The 17,315-nt window shown below is 32.6% G+C and overlaps 1 protein-coding gene across 1 annotated transcript in view; it reads right to left on the bottom strand.

The window, feature by feature from the left end:
• ATRNL1 (attractin like 1) overlaps positions 1 to 17,315 on the bottom strand; it is a 563,691-nt gene that overhangs the window by 368,323 nt on the left and 178,053 nt on the right. The window contains exons 20-21 of the mRNA XM_069459886.1: positions 4,306 to 4,399; positions 2,279 to 2,331 (exon numbers count right to left, since the gene is read on the bottom strand). Coding sequence (XP_069315987.1) covers positions 2,279 to 2,331; positions 4,306 to 4,399 — 147 coding nt within the window. The remainder of the gene's footprint in view (positions 1 to 2,278; positions 2,332 to 4,305; positions 4,400 to 17,315) is intronic.

Genomic DNA, 17,315 nt, shown 5'->3' with positions numbered 1-17,315 from the left:
ATATGACTATACAAAGACCATATGAATGTTCAAAGCAGCATTTTTATTAATAGCCAAAACCTAGAAACAATCTCAGTGTCCATCAACTTGTAAATGGACAAAAAAAAGTAGTATATTCATATAATGCTCTACCATTCATTAAATCTAAAAACTAAAATCACCAAATTAACACAGTAAAATCAAAACTCCTTATGATTATATAAATTGATGCAGAAAAAGCATTAGAAATAAACAAACACCTATTGCTAATAAAAATGCTCAGTGAAATAGGAATAGAAGGCAATTTACTCACTTGATAAAGGAAACTAGGAAAAACCTATATCATACTTAATGATGAAATACTGAATACTTTCCCTCTAAGATCAGGAACAAGAAAGAATAAACATTTGTAGGCTCACCACATCTTTTCAACATAGTATTGGAGATGCTAGCCATTGTAACCATGCAAGAAAAAGAAAGAAAAGGCATCCAGGTAGGAAAGGAAAAAAAATTAACTGCCATTATTTGCAGAAAACATTATTATCTATGTATAAATTCTGAAATAATTTACAAAAAAGGTACTGGGACAAAAATATGAATTTAGCAAAGGAACAGGACACAAAATCAATATAAAAATCAATTATAAATATGAGAAGCAGTCAAAAATGAAATATCTATAAACTGCCATTAACAATAGCATAAAAATATAAAATAGGTAGGGATAAATCTGACAAAAATGTGAATAACCTTTACAGTTAGAACTATAAGATATTACTGACATATAGAATAATTAAGAAAAAAATTTAAAAGATATGCTATGTTCATGGGTCAAAAGATTCATTATACTTAAGATGTCAATTCTCCCCAAATTTATCTATAAATTCAACAAAATCCCAATACAAATCCTAGCATATGTTTTATAAAAAGTGACAGATTCTAAAATTCATGTTTAAATGAGAAAGAAATGGAATAGCCAAACTAAATTTGAAAAGGAAGAACAAACTTGGAGGATAAATATTATCTGATTTTAAGATTTATAAAATTACATTAATTATAAATTGTTACATTGGCATAAAAATAAGCAAATAGATTAATGGAATAGAATAGAAAGTCCAGAAATAGACCCACAGATATACAGACAACTGATTTTCCACAAAGGTGCATAGGCAATTCATTGGTTAGATAGTCCTTAAACAAATTTTACTTGAACATTTCAATACATATATGGAAAAAAAAAAAAGAATTTCAATCTATCACTTACTATATATATAAAAATATGAACTCAAAATGAATTGTATACTTAAATGGAAAACCAAAAAAATATAAAATTCTTCAAAAACACATAGGGGAAAATCTTTGTGACCTTCTGTTAGGCTAAGGTTTCTTAAAAGAACAAATTAACAAGTTGCACTTTATCTAAATTAAAAACTGCTCTTCAAAAAACAGTGTTAATAGGATAAAAAGACCAGCCACAAACTAGGAAAAATATTTTCAAGTTATTTATCTGATAAAAGGACTTGTATATATAATAAAGTATCCTGAAAACTCATTAACATAAAAACAAACAATCCAATAAAACAGTAAGCAATCAATTTAAACAGATACTTAATCAAAAAATATACATATGGTACACAATTACATGAAAAGATGCTTAACATCATTAGTCATTAGGGAAATGCAAATTAAAATGAAAATTGGATACCAGTACACATATTTTAGCATGGCTAAAGTTTAAAAGATTAACTAACTGTACAAAGCGTTGAAAATGTGGAAGACCTGAAAGTCCCATACACTGCTGGTGGGACCGTAAAATGTTATAACCATTTGGGAAATAGAGTGGCTGTTTCTTAAAAAGCTAAACATATACCTACCATATGATCATTACCCAATGAAAGTATCTGTTAGTACAAAATCAGTGCAGCTTTTTAATAATGGCCAAAATTTCCCCCTGTAAAAAATCTATCACAAAATTCTATTTGTTTAAAAATTAATCATAATGACAAAGATTACATTAAAATCACATGAGGTTTACTTAACTTCTATATTTTGTTCCATGTTCAGAATAAAATCTATTGCTATTTTATATCCAGAGTAGAAAAAATTATACCAAATACAATTAAAAGAATATAGCAAAAAGACATTGCTTTTCTTAGCAATATATATGGAGTTGCATTATAATATTTAAGAAATAGAAATTATAATATATTAATGACAATTTTAGTTATTCCAGATGACTTTTATTACATGAACCTAATAATATAAACCAATTATTTAAAATGAAAAATATACAAATACTTACAATAACATGTTCCTCTAAGTGGATTACCAACATAGCGATTTTCAGAGTCACATCTGTAGAAACATAAAAACTGATTTAATATTAAACAATGTAATTCAAAAGCCTCATGTTTTTCTTCAGGCAAAAAATGTATTTATACTCGACATTAACACATCTTAAAAACTATATAATTAAATTTCAAAAATGAGTCTTCAAAATAATTAATTGTAGAAAGCCTATATATGAGTGGAATTCTATCTACAATTACTATCTACAAAATACTCTACAAATTAGTATTTCATTGTCCCCTTCTTATAAAAAAAAAAGCATAAATAAGAATGATGGTAAAATGTACTTTCACCATTCCAAACTATATAATTTATTTTCTAATATTGCAAATATATACCAACTCTTATAACTCTGTATTACTTAAGCTTATGAACTCATGATTTCAATAAATTAAAATACTGCTTTCTCTTGTCTATAAACAAAAACTTGTCATTGAAATACTGCATTACATAAGAAATAATTATTAAAGATGGTTATATGGGTATATCATTTATGCAAGCCTATAATAAAAATTGTCAATGTTTATGATCATAATAGAATCTCATATTTTATTTTTGCCTGTAATACTGGCACTATGGTCCATAGAAAACATACTTATTGATGCACACTTTTATCCAACCAACATATAAATTAATCAAGAGAAACAATGTTGCTTATGACCAGGAACTGCTATATAATTTGAGGGAGTGGGAAAAGATAGTACGAAATGAAGACATAAATTTCTTGTTAAAAATTATTAAGAAATTGAAAGATGGCCACAGCAAAGCATAAAACCAAGCGTGATGCCCTTCTAAGTATGGGAACCTGTGCAGATTCATGGGCTACACACCCATGAAGTTGGCCCTACTTATGGCAACCAAGCTTTAAGTGTTGCAAATATTGGAGGCATCTTTCTATCTTAGAGCATAAAACTCTGATTTAATTACATTGGTTTTAAGACCAAAATGGCTTTTCTTAATAGGAATTTTCCTAAAAGCTTATGTTTTGAACTCATTTTTAACTTCAGAGAATATGGAGAAGGAATGAAAACTGGTTGTGCTCATCTTCTCTGAACTTGAAAACCTATACTACTTAGGTGACTAAAGACGTGATAATATAACCAGAAATGTTTAGGATAATTCTACAGCAAATAATATATTTGTTTTAAATAAAAATAAATAAAAGGATCATTTTCTATGCTTAACAGACTTCTTTAGATATAAATTTTTATGTAGTTATAGTTTTGAAGAATTCTTTATTAAATCTTTCCTATAATTCTGTAATTATTATAGCTGGAATTTATGATTTATACCAAATATAGTGTATATATATACCTAATGTAAACATGTATTTGCACATACATAATCAAAACAATCAAATTTGATTTTAATAATATGATGTACATGGACAGGAGAAAGGAAAAAAATTTAAATAGCCAGAAACACTACTTTTTAAAGTTAATTTTTTGAAGGGAAATAAATTTTAAGAATAAAAACTAAATAAAAAGACAAAAATCACTCATAAAAGGCTGAGAGCAGAGTAACAATAGTAGGTTTCCACACACTGAAAGAATAGAAAAAAGAGGAAGATTAATACAAGGAACCAGCTGAAAGGATTAAAGGACTACAGTTATCAGAATTAATAATAAAAGACTGAAAAGAAATAAGGGCATAGAGACACTAGACTTGGTATGATATGGAGGAAAATTATAAAGATAACAATGCAGATTTGATACATAAGATTAAGATGTGCTTTCCAGAAAAAATAAGAATGCCCTTTTTCAGCAATACAAAAGAAAAATACGTTCTGCGGGCTGTGTTTTAAAGCTTCCACAAAATTGTCATTTTAAAAGCTTTAATTCTTGAAGAGAATTCAAAAGATACAAGTAAAATTGGATGCTTAACTAGCAAAACACTAAACTTAAAAAGCAAAACCTATAAAAATTAATTCTACAGCATAAATTCAACCCATAAAATTTCTAAAAAATCATTTTTACTTACAATTGGCATTGATCACCTTTTATTCCTTTAGTTGTACAGAAACATTTTCCTGTGTGCAGATGACAAATATTTGCATGGCCACTGCATGTACAAGCTGTAAGTCAAAACCCAAATGCTCTTGAATATTCTGCATCACAAACACGCACATCACATTTCAGGGAAGGTATTATTATTATTACTTTATGCTCATGTCCTCTTATTTCCTCATGCTATCCAAAAGCTTAGTTTTAATTGAAGGGAAGTAAATTCACTTATTTGAAATTTTGTGAAATTCTGTAAAGTCTCTGGGGGTATCTTGAAGCCCATTTTCTTACTGACACCGATACAATCACTGATCAGATATCTTTTTACTTTCAGTATTTCTAGGTTATAATTCATTCTCTAATCCAGTTACATATTCTAAAAAGACAAGGCTGATTGCTTCACTAACCCTTAAAAAAAACTTTAGTGAGAACTACTGGTGTTCTTTCACACAAACAGCTAGCTAAACCATTCTATTAACAAAAATGAAATAATATGATCTTTTCCTGATTCAAATACACATAAAATCAAGCTAATGAGTCAAAATTCCCCAATGGTCAACTTTTTTATTATTATTTTCTCTTAAAATATCAATAGTAATTCTGGTATGTATGCTAATGAAGTAACAATTGCAAACAAATGTAACCAGATAATCATATTGCTATTTTTATTGACTCTCCAAAATTAAATAGATTTTATATATCAAAATGAAGTACAAGACCAATATGAACATTTTCAAAGAAATCTTTGGACCAGATAGAGTCAATAAAAGAATCAAAAAGAGTGAAAGCTGAGAGGATTTGGTGAGGATTATCAAAAAAAAAAAATAAACATTTCAGTGTTATTAATCCAGTCTTCTACCTCCCAAGGGAATGTCTGCCTGTCCTCTTACTCAAGCCTAATGAGACATCAGATGAGCTCTTTGAAGAGCTTGAGGTAAGTCCCCTAAAATCTAGGTGGCATATTAGATGTGACACAAATATTCAGCTGTGAATAGCTGTGGCTATTTAACTGAGGTGGCAGGACAAATACAAATGGCCACTTTTCGAAACTATTAGCATTTACACTAAAGTCAAAGAAAATAATATATGTTTCCTCTAGCTGACCTGGAACTGCTAAAAATCTGACCAAGAGGACTGTGTGGAAGCATCAGGGGACTCCAACGAAAAAAGCAGAAGAAAAAGTTGTCAGTACAGGAAAAGAAACATGTGTCACTTTCATCAAGAGAATTGCACCTGGATAGGCCAAGCTTCAGAAAAACCCCAAAAGACACTCATGTGAGAATGGATCAGTAGTTGTGCATCTCTCTCACAGTGGACCTCAACCACAGATGACAACTATTTCTCACACGTAATTTTCTTCTCTCCATAGAAAGATCAAATCATTACCAAGCCAGAAAAGGAGGAAAATCCCAAATATAGAAAGAGAGAGCATCCAGGATAGAGGTAAAGAGAAAATGTGGCTTCAAAGTACCTTCAGAGTTCTGATTTTTATTTGATCTAGACAATTTTACTTATTTATGTAAGCACGTGTTTGCAAATTAAATTCTTCAAAGTTCCTTATATTAACTAAGAGTGAGTCTGGGATTCTGGGATTTCATACAAGGTCAAGGAAAAAACTTATTTGACTGAATACATTTTTTCTCTTTTTCTTTCTTTCTTTTTTCTTTTTATTTTTTCTTTTTCTTTTTTTTTTGAGACACAATGTTGCTCTGTTGCCCTGTGTAGAGTGCCATGGCATCAGCCTAGCTCACAGCAACCTCGAACTCCTGGACTCAAGCAATCCTCCTACCTCAGCCTTCTGAGTAGGTGGGACTACAGGTACATACCACAATGCCTGGCTAATTTTTATATTTTTAGGAGAGATGGAGTCTTGCTCTTGTTCGGGCTGGTCTCAAACCGAACTCAAGCAATCCTACCCCCTTGGCCTCCCAGACACACCTGCAATCATGCTAGGATTACAGGCGTGAGCCACGGTGCCTGACCTCCACTGAATACATTTTAAAGGGACAATGACAGAAAAAAATATCATATTTTCGTTACACCCTATTAGTCTGGCTTCTACATCATATCAGTTACATATATGTTGGTAAAAAAAGAACCTAGAAAAAACAAAGCAAATATTGCTTATTTTTATGAAGGCAAGAGATTATGGTGGTGATTTTAAATTGCATATACATTTCCTGTTTATGAACTTGTTAGTAATATATAAAACAGGATAACAAAACCATCTAATTTAAGGACTAGAATTCCATTACTACCACTTGTAGCAATCTGTGTGCTGCTCCCTTAACCTATTTCATTGTGCACCGCCCCCCAACCAGAAGTAACCACTAACCTAAACTTTGTGTTCATCAATTCCTGGTTTTTAAACTCCAACATACATAAATAATTTATAACATTTAAATTTCCATTAGCAAATGAAGATAGCTACAACACATTCCAAAAAATAGTATCATACAATGAGCCCCGACCACAGTATAATTAAATCAAAAGTTAATAACAAACAAATAAAATTTCACCAAAAAAACCATACATCTGTATCAAAAAAAGAAAAAAAAAACCACTCTAGAGGAGTGATGTTAGCAAGATGGTAGAATAGAACTTTCCAGCATTCAGCCCCTTACAGAAACATCAATTTGAAAAACTATCCACATATGAAAATACCTTCATAAGAGCTAAGTAATCTAGGTGAGAGATTTTAGCATGTGGTTATAGCATAGAAATAAGAAAAATATATATTGAAGAAGGTAGGAAAGCCAGTTTAATATTATCAACAGCACCCCCCTCTGAACCCTAGGCAGCACAGCACTGAGGGACATACCCCAAAGTGGGTAAAGAAGAGTGAAGTGAGAACCTAACTTTCCAGTGGACCCCAGCACCAGGCCTCCCCCTACAGACCCAGGTTCCAAACCTGCCCCAGTGCCAGGCCATCCCCAGGAACCACCAGCTCTAGGCTAGCACCTGAGCAAGCAGGTTCCAGGCCCACCCCAAGCTCCAGACTGGCCCCAGGACCTGCCTCTGTGTCCCTAGGCTGTAGACCAGCCCTCACAGTCCAAAGATTTAAGCCCACCCCAGCAACAGGCCAGCCCCAGCAAACCCAGGCTCCAGGCCAGTCTCCATGGTGCCAGCCTCCTAGCTTGCCCTAGGTGAGGCTAGACCCTGCAGCTTCAGACTCCAGGCTCATACCCACAAACCAAGCATTCAAACCCTCCCCAGTGTTAGGCTGGCACCTGTGAACCCTAGCTCCAGGCTAACCCCCATGGCCCCAGGCTCTAAACTTACCCACATAGATACAGGCTACAGACTGACCCAGTGCCAAACCAGCACCAGGATCATGGCCAGCTAACTGCCAACTCAGGCTCCAGGACCATCCAGTGCCAGCCAGGCCAGCCCATGTGGACTTAGGATCCAGGCCTGTACTCATGGCCCTAGGTATCAGCCCAGCCCAGTGCCAGGCCTGCTCCTGCAGATGAAAACTGAAGGCCTGCTCAAACACCAGGTCACCCCTAGGGACCAAGGCTTCAGACGAGCCACAACAGAGACATGCACCAGGACACAAGACACATCAAAGACGTAAACTGTGACATCAATAACATAAAACGTGTGGGGAAGAGAAGGTAAAGTACAAAGTTTTTGTATATAATCAGTGCTAGCTTCTTATCAGCTTAAAATAGACTGTTGTATCTATAAGATGTGTCATATAAGCTCCATGATAACCACAAAGAAAAGACCTCTAGTAAATAGACAAAAGATAAACAAAAAGGAATCAAAGCACACAACTACAAAAAGATCATCAAATCACAAGAGAAAACAGCAAGCAAAAAAGAATGGAACAAACAAACTAAAACACAGAAAAAATTAACAAAATGACAGAAGTAAGTCTTTACCTATCAAGAAAAAAAATAGTAAGAGTCAGAGTGTAAATAAATAAAATAGAGACCAGAAAGACAATAGAAAAGATCAATGAATAAAATCAGAAATAAAAGACTAATCCAACAGAAATACAAAGGATGATAAAAGACAACAATGAACAATTATATGTGTACAAGTTGGATAACCTAGAAAGAATATGTAAATTCCTAGAAACATACAACTTACCAAGACTGAATCAAGAAGAAATAGAAAATCTAAACAAACCAATAACAAATAAGAAGATTGAATCTGTGTTCAAAAACCTCCCATCAATATAAAATCCCAGAACCAGATGGCTTCATGGCAGAATTCTACCAAACATTTTAAAAAGAACTACTATCATTCCTTCTCAAACTCTTCAAAAAAAAATTGAAGAAGAGGGAATACTTCCAAACTCATTTTATGAGACCAACATTACCCTGTTACCAAAGCCAGAGAAAGACACTATAACAAAAGAAAATTACAGGCAAATATCCCTTATGAAAATAGATCTAAAACCCTCAACAAAATATTAGCAAACAAAATTCAATAGAACATTAAAAGGATCATTCACTGTGAACAAGTAGAATTCATCCCAGGGATCAAAGATGATTCATCCTACACAAATCAACAAATATGATATACCATATTAAAAGAATGAAGGGCAAAAACCATATAGTCATCTCAGTAGATGCAGAAAAAGCATCTGACAAAATTCAAAGTCCTTTCATGATAAAAAAAAAAAACTCTCAAGAAATTAGATATAGAAGGAATGCACCTCAACATATAAAGACCATATATGACAAGCCCACAGCTAAGATCATACTCCCTAAATGAAACTTTTGCAGTAATGAAAATGTTTATCTTGATCGTGGTGGTGATTTCTTGAGTGTAGAAAATTTGTCAAAAGTCATCTAACTTCACATTTAAACTACATGCATTCACTGTACATAACTTTAATTTTATGAAAATCAAGAAACATAGTTATGACTACATGATGTTTTTTGTCAGAGAGGTGGGAAAAGTTAATACGTTTATCTTTCATTTATTTCCATAGGTCTGTATCTTTTAGTCCTTTGATAATAAAAGTCATGCTTTTTCAAATATGAAATAGAGACAACACTAATTAAATAATTTTAATTTTAACACCTGTACCATTAGATTGTGACTTTTTATAAGTGTGAAATAGTATATTTTAAATTATGTTACTTTTTGATATTTTCCTCCACTCTCAATTGATATAAACTCAGGTCAAATGCAATAACTAAAAGGGCACCAAAAGAAGTAAAACTTACACAAAATAAATAAATTGGATTTTTTCTGAATCTATGTTTGGGTGAGGTGACTGAATATTACAGTATTTGGACATACTTACAGCTGTCTTTAATTCACTTATTTTGTCAACAAATATTTATTATCTTAATTTGTGAAGTAGCATAATTTCTATAAAAAATTTGGGTAACAGGTTCCTCATATCTAATTTAAAATATATCTCTGAATATTGATATATTCTTAGAAGTAGCACCAAGTGTGATATATTCAATGCTGAATTCTGTACCTTTCTTTATTTAAGTGATCCTTGATTTGAAAAGGTATCAATCCTATGCCAATAGCACAACCTAAAAGTTTTCATTGATATCACTACCAGCTTTACAGAAATAAAAAAAATTATAAGGAAATACTATGAACAACTGAACATCAACAAATAAGATAGGTGAAATGGAGAAATTCCTAGAAAGACATAAACAACTAAAACAGACCCAAGAAAAAAATGGAAAAATGTAATAAACTCATAACAATTAAAGAGCTTAAATTAGCAATTTCAAAACTCTCCACCAAGAAAAAACCAGGCCCAGATGGCATCACTGGTAAATGTTATCAAGCTTTTAAAGAAAGATAATAGCAGATCTTCACAAATTCGTCCCCCCCAAAAAAGGAAAAACTACAAAATTCGTTCTATAAAACCAGTATTATCCTGATACCAAAACCAAAGACATCACAAGGAAAGAAAACTGTACACCCAATACCTTGTATGAATATGTACACAGAAATCTTCAACAATAATCTCCTCTCACTCAGGCGGGGCAAAGGCAATATATGCAACCTAAATATTTATACCCCCCGTAATATGCTGAAATTAAAAAAGACATGGATGAACCTTTAAAATATTATTATACATGATAAAAGTCAGTCACAAAAGATCACATATTGTATGATTTTACTTCTATGGAATTTCCAAAATAATAAAATCTATAGAAACAGAAAGTAAATTATCTATTGCCCAGAGCTTTCAAGGGCAGGGCGGGGACAAACGAGTAAGGGGAGTGTCTTCTAATGAGTATGGATTTATTGGAAGGGGGTGATGAAAATGTTTTAAAATGAGATTATAATTATGACTGCATGATTCTGTGAAGACACTAAAATCCTTTGAATTGTATACTTTAAAATGATATATTTTTATGATATATGAATTATATTTTAATAAAGATGTTTGAAAAATCATCAGTATTGACCATAATATAAAATATTACAGAACACTAAGCTTCTTGCTAATTCCTTACAATTATCACCTTTGAAAAAATAGATGATTACTATAAATAAATACATACATCACCACTTGGGGACATAAAATAAGTTTCAGAACAAGGAAGATTTCTAAGAACCATTTTTTTTAATAGAAGAAATTTCTGCATAAAGGTGTGGAATTTTATTCATAAAGAGTATTTAAGTAAATCTACATTATTTTCCATTAGGTTTGTAGAAATAACTATGGGAACACAAAATGTGAGAATTACAGAAACGAAAGACAAGGTGCAGAACTGCAAGCAGTAAAGGAAACTATCATCAAGCAATAAAGGGACACAGTGATATACTGGTAATATGTAACTTTATAAATAATGAATGAGTACATCATGACATCTTTTAATATTAATCTGCACAGTTTCATAGTAATAATGTCTTATATTCAGAACTTCACTAAAAATGATGCATATTAATATTTAAAAACTTAAACCTTTTATTTATCCTGTATGGCAAAACTGGATAATATTTATGCTTACAGAGTTTCATAAAAGAATTATCATTGTATAGTAACTTTAATGATTTCTTAGACAAAAAAAAATTGTGTTAAAATATCTTTTGTGTGAGCTCATTTTGACAGAATTCCCTTATGGCACTGTCCTTCAGGGCAAAATAGCACAAATGCATTTTAAATTCAATTGTTTAAAATTTATACTTCATGTCAGTGTTGAAATTATTCTGTTGTTGTCAGCATTTAAGGCTATCTTTTTATGCTGAATAAGCATTTACGAAAGCATTATACAGTGGCCTTTTGTTTGGGAAATTTTATATGATGATGATTTTAAAGCCTAGATATACACTAGAGGAACATAATGTGGTCACATGATATTTCTGCCCCCTTTAATATAAAGTTGCAATATCAACTTATGAGCAACACTAAACAATAAGGTTAAAAAAAAGATACTACAAAGGTTATTCAAACAAGTTATTTATAAAGAATACACTTTAGAAACATGAAACCAAAACATAGTCATTGGCAGTACTCGTTTCAAAATCAGTTTATGTTCCTATATCCTTTCATTGCAACATCATTGCTGCCTGTCATATACACATAACAATAACTTCCGGGGGTTAGGAGATCATGTAAATTTAATTTCCTTTGTACTCGTGCAGCATAATTACACTTAATGAAATTTAGTAGATATGTTATAGATTAGTTTTCAAATATAATAAGAATTCTGACAAAGACAAAAGTCCAAATAGCCACATGATTTAAAATTCTGTGCTTCTGAAATGCTGGGCAACTTGCCTATATCCGCCACCGTGACAGGCTTGTTGGTCTTGTTCCATAGCAGATCCCACATAGGCCCTGAATCTCAGCTCAAGTCCCTCTCTGCTGTGGTCTAGGAGCAATCCTGCCCACAAAGAGAATTGCTGGGAGACTCACTTTGTTAGCTTGCCAGACTCTGTCCCACAGCAGATCCTGAGATGGCCCTAGATCTTAGTCCCAGCCCTCCTTAGCTACCATTGTAAAACAGTTCTTCTCAGCCATGAACCTTCTGAGAAACAAGCCCATTTGAGTCCCTGGGACAAGCTTCCCAACCTTTGTCCCACAATGAATCCTGAAATGGCCCTGGATCTCAGCCCCAGATTCTCAGCTGTAGTCTGAGAGTAGTTCTGCCCTCCCAGGAACCTGGAGATAGGCATGTCTGTCACTGCCCCCTGCAGGCTGATTTGCTGGCATTGATTGGTTCTACTGTGGATCTTGAAACAGCCCTATAAATCAGCTCCATCCTCTCTCGACTGCAATCTGAGAGCAAGTCTGCCCACTTAAGAACCTGCCAGTAGACATGTATGTCTGTAACCCCAGAGAAAGATATGAAGACTTTGATCTCAGGGTTAGACTCTAAAGCAGCCCTGTGACTCAGTTACAGCCTCTCTCAGACACATACTGGGGCAGTACTGTCTGCCCAAGGACCCACCCAGCGATCCAGAAGGAGCTCTCACAGGAAGCCGGAGGAAGCCACATTAGACCACACACATGGTAAAGGACATAATGTTTGTGAACCCTAAAGCAAACCCTCATCCCAGCACCATCCCTACAAACCAAGGCCTTGGAGAGAGTCCAGTCCACCCAGGGACCAGAGAGAATCCAAACTTGCTAGATCCCCTGGTAATAGGGCCACCAACCACAGACCTCACTGTGAACACAGCAGCAGCCCCATAATCCACCTGCAACCCTATTCAAACATGATCCCAGAGACAATCCCATTACTCCAGGAGCCCAACAGGAGAATGGCTTATACAGAATACAGACTGCTAAAAACAGTCTGTAATGGTTGGAAGAGGTGTTTGCTCCTCAAATGCATAGATAGCAGTGCACAGATGCACAGATAAGAAAGAATCAAAAAAATGTGACACCAGCAAAGGAAACTAATAAAGCTCCAGTAACCAATCCCCCAAAATGAAGATACACAAATTGCCTGAAAAAGAATTCAAAATAATTATCTTAAAGATACTGAATGAGATTCAAGAAAACAAAGATAGACAACTAAATAAAATTAGGAGAACAATGCATGATGAAAATTAGAAACTTAAAAAAGAAGTGGAAACCATAAAAAAGAACAAGACAGACTCCAGGAGCTGAAGAATATAATGACAGTGCGGAAAAGACAAGAGGGATCTTCAACACCAGACTCGATCATTCAGAAGAAAAAATTAAAGAACTCAAAGATAGATCATTTGAAATTAGCCAGTTAGAAGAACAAAAAAGAAAAAAGAATTTTAAAAAGAAGAAGAAAACATAAGGGACCTATGAGATACTATCAAACATAATAATATGTGAGTTACAGGATCACCAGAAGGAGAATCGACAGTGAAAGGGTAAAAAAGCTTACTTGCAGAAATACTGGCTGAAAGTTTCCCAAATCTTGGGAGGGATATAGAAATCTGTATGTATGAAGCCCAAAGGATATCAAGCAAGATCAATCCAAAAAAAAAAATACTCTGAGACACATTATAATCAAATCATAAAAAGTCAAAGACAGAATCTTCAAAAGAACAAGAAAAAAGAGAATCATTATATATAAGGGAATCTCCATTAGGGTATCCATGAAAATCTCAACAGAAACCTTACAAGACAGGAGAAAGAGGAACGGTATATTCAAAGTGGTAAAAGGAAAAAAATTTCACCAAGAATTCTATACCATCAAAGGTATCCTTCAGAAATGAAGTAGAGATAAAGATATTTCAAGACAAACAAAAGCTAAGAGAGTTCATCACCAGCAGACTTGATTTACAGGAATAATAACGGCAGTTCTTCAAGTTGAAATGAAAGGAAGATAAAGTAACATCATAAAAAAATATGAAAAAATAATACTCACTGGTTAAAGTATACACATAGTCACATTTAGAATACTATAATGCAGTAACAGTAGTGTGTAAATCAATTTTAACTCAAGTATAAAAGTTAAAAAGCAAAATTATTAAAAACCGTATCTACAATAATTTGTTTAAAAATACACAATATAAAAAGATGCAAGTTGACATAAATAGCATAAAAGCTGGAGGGTATAAAAAGTGTACAGTTTTTGTATGCAGCTGAACTCAAGGTGTTTTCAGCTCAAATTAGAATATTATGAGATATTTTATGTAAACTCAATGGTAACCATGAAATGAAAACCTCTAGTAGATGCGTGAAAGATAAAGAGAAAGAAATCGCATACCACTACAAAAATATAAGAAATCACAAGGGAAAATAGTGATTGAAGAAAAGAAACAAAAGACATATAAAACAGTCAGTAAACAATTAATAAAATACAAGAGTAAGCCCTTACCAATTAATAATTACTTTAAACTTAAATGGACATGAAACCATAACATTTCTAGAAGAAAATGTGGGAAAAACTCTTCCAGACATTGGCTAAGGCAAAAAATTTATAACTAAGACCCCAAAGGCAAATATAGAAGTAATAAAAATAAATAAATGGGACTTAATTAAACTAAAAAGCTTTTGCACAGCAAAGGAAATAATCAACATAATGAACAGACAACCTACAGAATGGGAGAAATATTAGCAAACTATACATCTGACAAAGAAATAAAGAATTCAAACAACTCAACAAGAAAAACAAACAACCCCATTAAAAAGTGGGCAAAAGACATCAATAGAAGTTTTTTAAAAGAAGATAGACAAATGGCCTACAAACATATGAAACAAATAATCAACATCACTAATCACCAGGGAAATGCAAATTAAAACTACAATGAGATACCTTACCCCTATCAGAATGGCCATTATTAAAAAGCCAAAAAATTACATGCTGGCATAGATGCAGAGAGAAAGGAACACTTATACACTGTTGGTGGAACTGCAAATTAGTACAACCTCTGTGGAAAACAGTATGGAGAGTCCTCAAAGAAATAATTGTAGACCTACCATTTGATCCAGCAGTCCCACTGCTGGGTATCTACCCAAAGGAAAAGAAGTCATTTTATCAAAAAGACACCTGCACTTGAATGTATTGCAGCACAATTCACAATTGCAAAGAGGTGGAACCAACCTGAGTGCCCATCAATTCACAAGTGGATAAAGAAAATGTAGGCCTATGCCCTTGGTTTATTCATCTGTAAAATACATATTATAACAGTACAAACTTTATTAAATGCTTAGGATTAAATGAAAAACATTTAGACAAAGCTCTTAGCAATGTGCCTAGCATAAACTACCTATAAACATTAGCTAAATATAAATATTTAAATAAATATATTTTATATTTAATATATATTTAATATAAATGTTTAGCTAATATTTATATTCCTTGGTTGACAAGGGATATGTTAATGTTATTAACTAAAATATGAAATACAAAAAAAGAGAAAAAGTAAAGATATGGTAGAATATGAAATGTATGGTAAAATATGAAGCTAGAAAAGTGGGGTAAGAGCATAAAAGGCCTTGAAAGTCTTGTTAAGGAGGTTTTAATTTATTTCATAGACAATTTGCATGCAGTAAATATTTTAGAAATGGGAATGAAATCATTTGAATTGTTTTAGGAAGAAAATTATTAATATGTCTTTGTGTTTTTCTTCCTGTAAAAGAAGTAGAAATAAGGATTACAAATGGAGATATCATATATAGAGTAAGGGCATTCATGTATTAATTCAGCAAATATTTAATGAGAACCTATACCATGTCAGGTAATCTGTAACATCCAACAACAGAAGAGAAAGGGATCAAGGAGGCCTAAACTGAAAAGAGCAATGAACTCCAAAAAAAGGAATAGATTTCATAGACAGTGCAGAGCCAAAATCAGCTTGGGACAGAATATAAAGGCTAAGGAAAAAGATGGAGTCAAAGGTACCATTGAAATTGAGTCTAAAAGGGTGGCAGTACCATTATCTAAGATAAGGGTGGATAGGGAACATTTTTAAATAATAACATTCCTAAATTTTGTTTTTTAACTAATTAATTTGAATAGTAGTAGATCTTCTACAGAAATGTTCAACAGGAAGTTGGAAATACAAATTGCCTAATACAATAGGCTATACTGTTCACTAAATATACAATTAAATGTGTATATAGTTCCTTTAAAGCCTAAAAATATAGATTATGATTATTATAAAATCAATAGATTGGCCTATAAAGACAAATCACGATAAAAGGTAGAGATAAAATTATATGTGACAAAGAAAAAAGTAAATATTTGCATCCATGTCCTATGGTATATAAAAATGGACCTTTGAGAAAAAAGGCATTTCTCTTAATATATTAAGCAGTATTGTCATATGCTTATGAAATATGTACAGAGAATATTCTGCTGATGCTTCCCTATATCTGCTCTAGGCATTTCTAATATGTAATCAACTTCTCCACCATTGCTAATTAGTTTTTGTGCACTATTTGAGTAATGTAAAAGGGTGTGTCGAAATTTAGCTTGGTTCTGCTTTTTAAAAATCTATAAATATCAAAATAAAACCAAATTCATGCTTAAAGTTTCTTAGGTTAACCTCTTCTGTAATATACTAAATAAATGTTTTATATGTATTAGACTATGAGGAGAAGTATGCCCCACTTTAAATTTATCTTTCTTTTAACTGAGGCCTGTCATTTCAAGCCAGATTTCTACAACCTTTTCAGGTTAGTATGAGTCTCATTTTTGTTGTTAAGTTATATCATAATAACTTACTCCACTTTTTAAAGAACTAAGTTATACCCTATCCTTGTAACATAAAACCTCAAGCAATACACGATAAGGAGACTAAGCATCCCATCAAATGAAATTAGGGAGAAATATTCAAACTTTACACAAAATAATGATTTATATCTGGTCCCAAATAAGTATTCTACTCATAGATCTAAAACTACAGAACTGTTTTCAAAATTCTATAAGCGATATATTTGTAAACTTGTTCATGAAAAGAAAGCATGCAAGTGGCACACTTTACTGTCAAAAACTTGTAAACCAGAGGTGGAAATAGTCCGTAACATCAGATCTAAGGGTCTAAAAGCCACTATTCAAATGCCAAAAGTTTAAGTAGAAGTTTAGTCAAAGTTAAATGTGGAAAATAAAACTT

Source organism: Eulemur rufifrons, chromosome 28, assembly GCF_041146395.1.
Source record: "Eulemur rufifrons isolate Redbay chromosome 28, OSU_ERuf_1, whole genome shotgun sequence".
In the NCBI taxonomy this organism is placed as follows: Eukaryota; Metazoa; Chordata; class Mammalia; order Primates; family Lemuridae; genus Eulemur; species Eulemur rufifrons.
The sequence above is the reverse complement of the archived record's forward strand: the minus strand, read 5'-3'. Positions and strand labels throughout refer to the sequence as shown.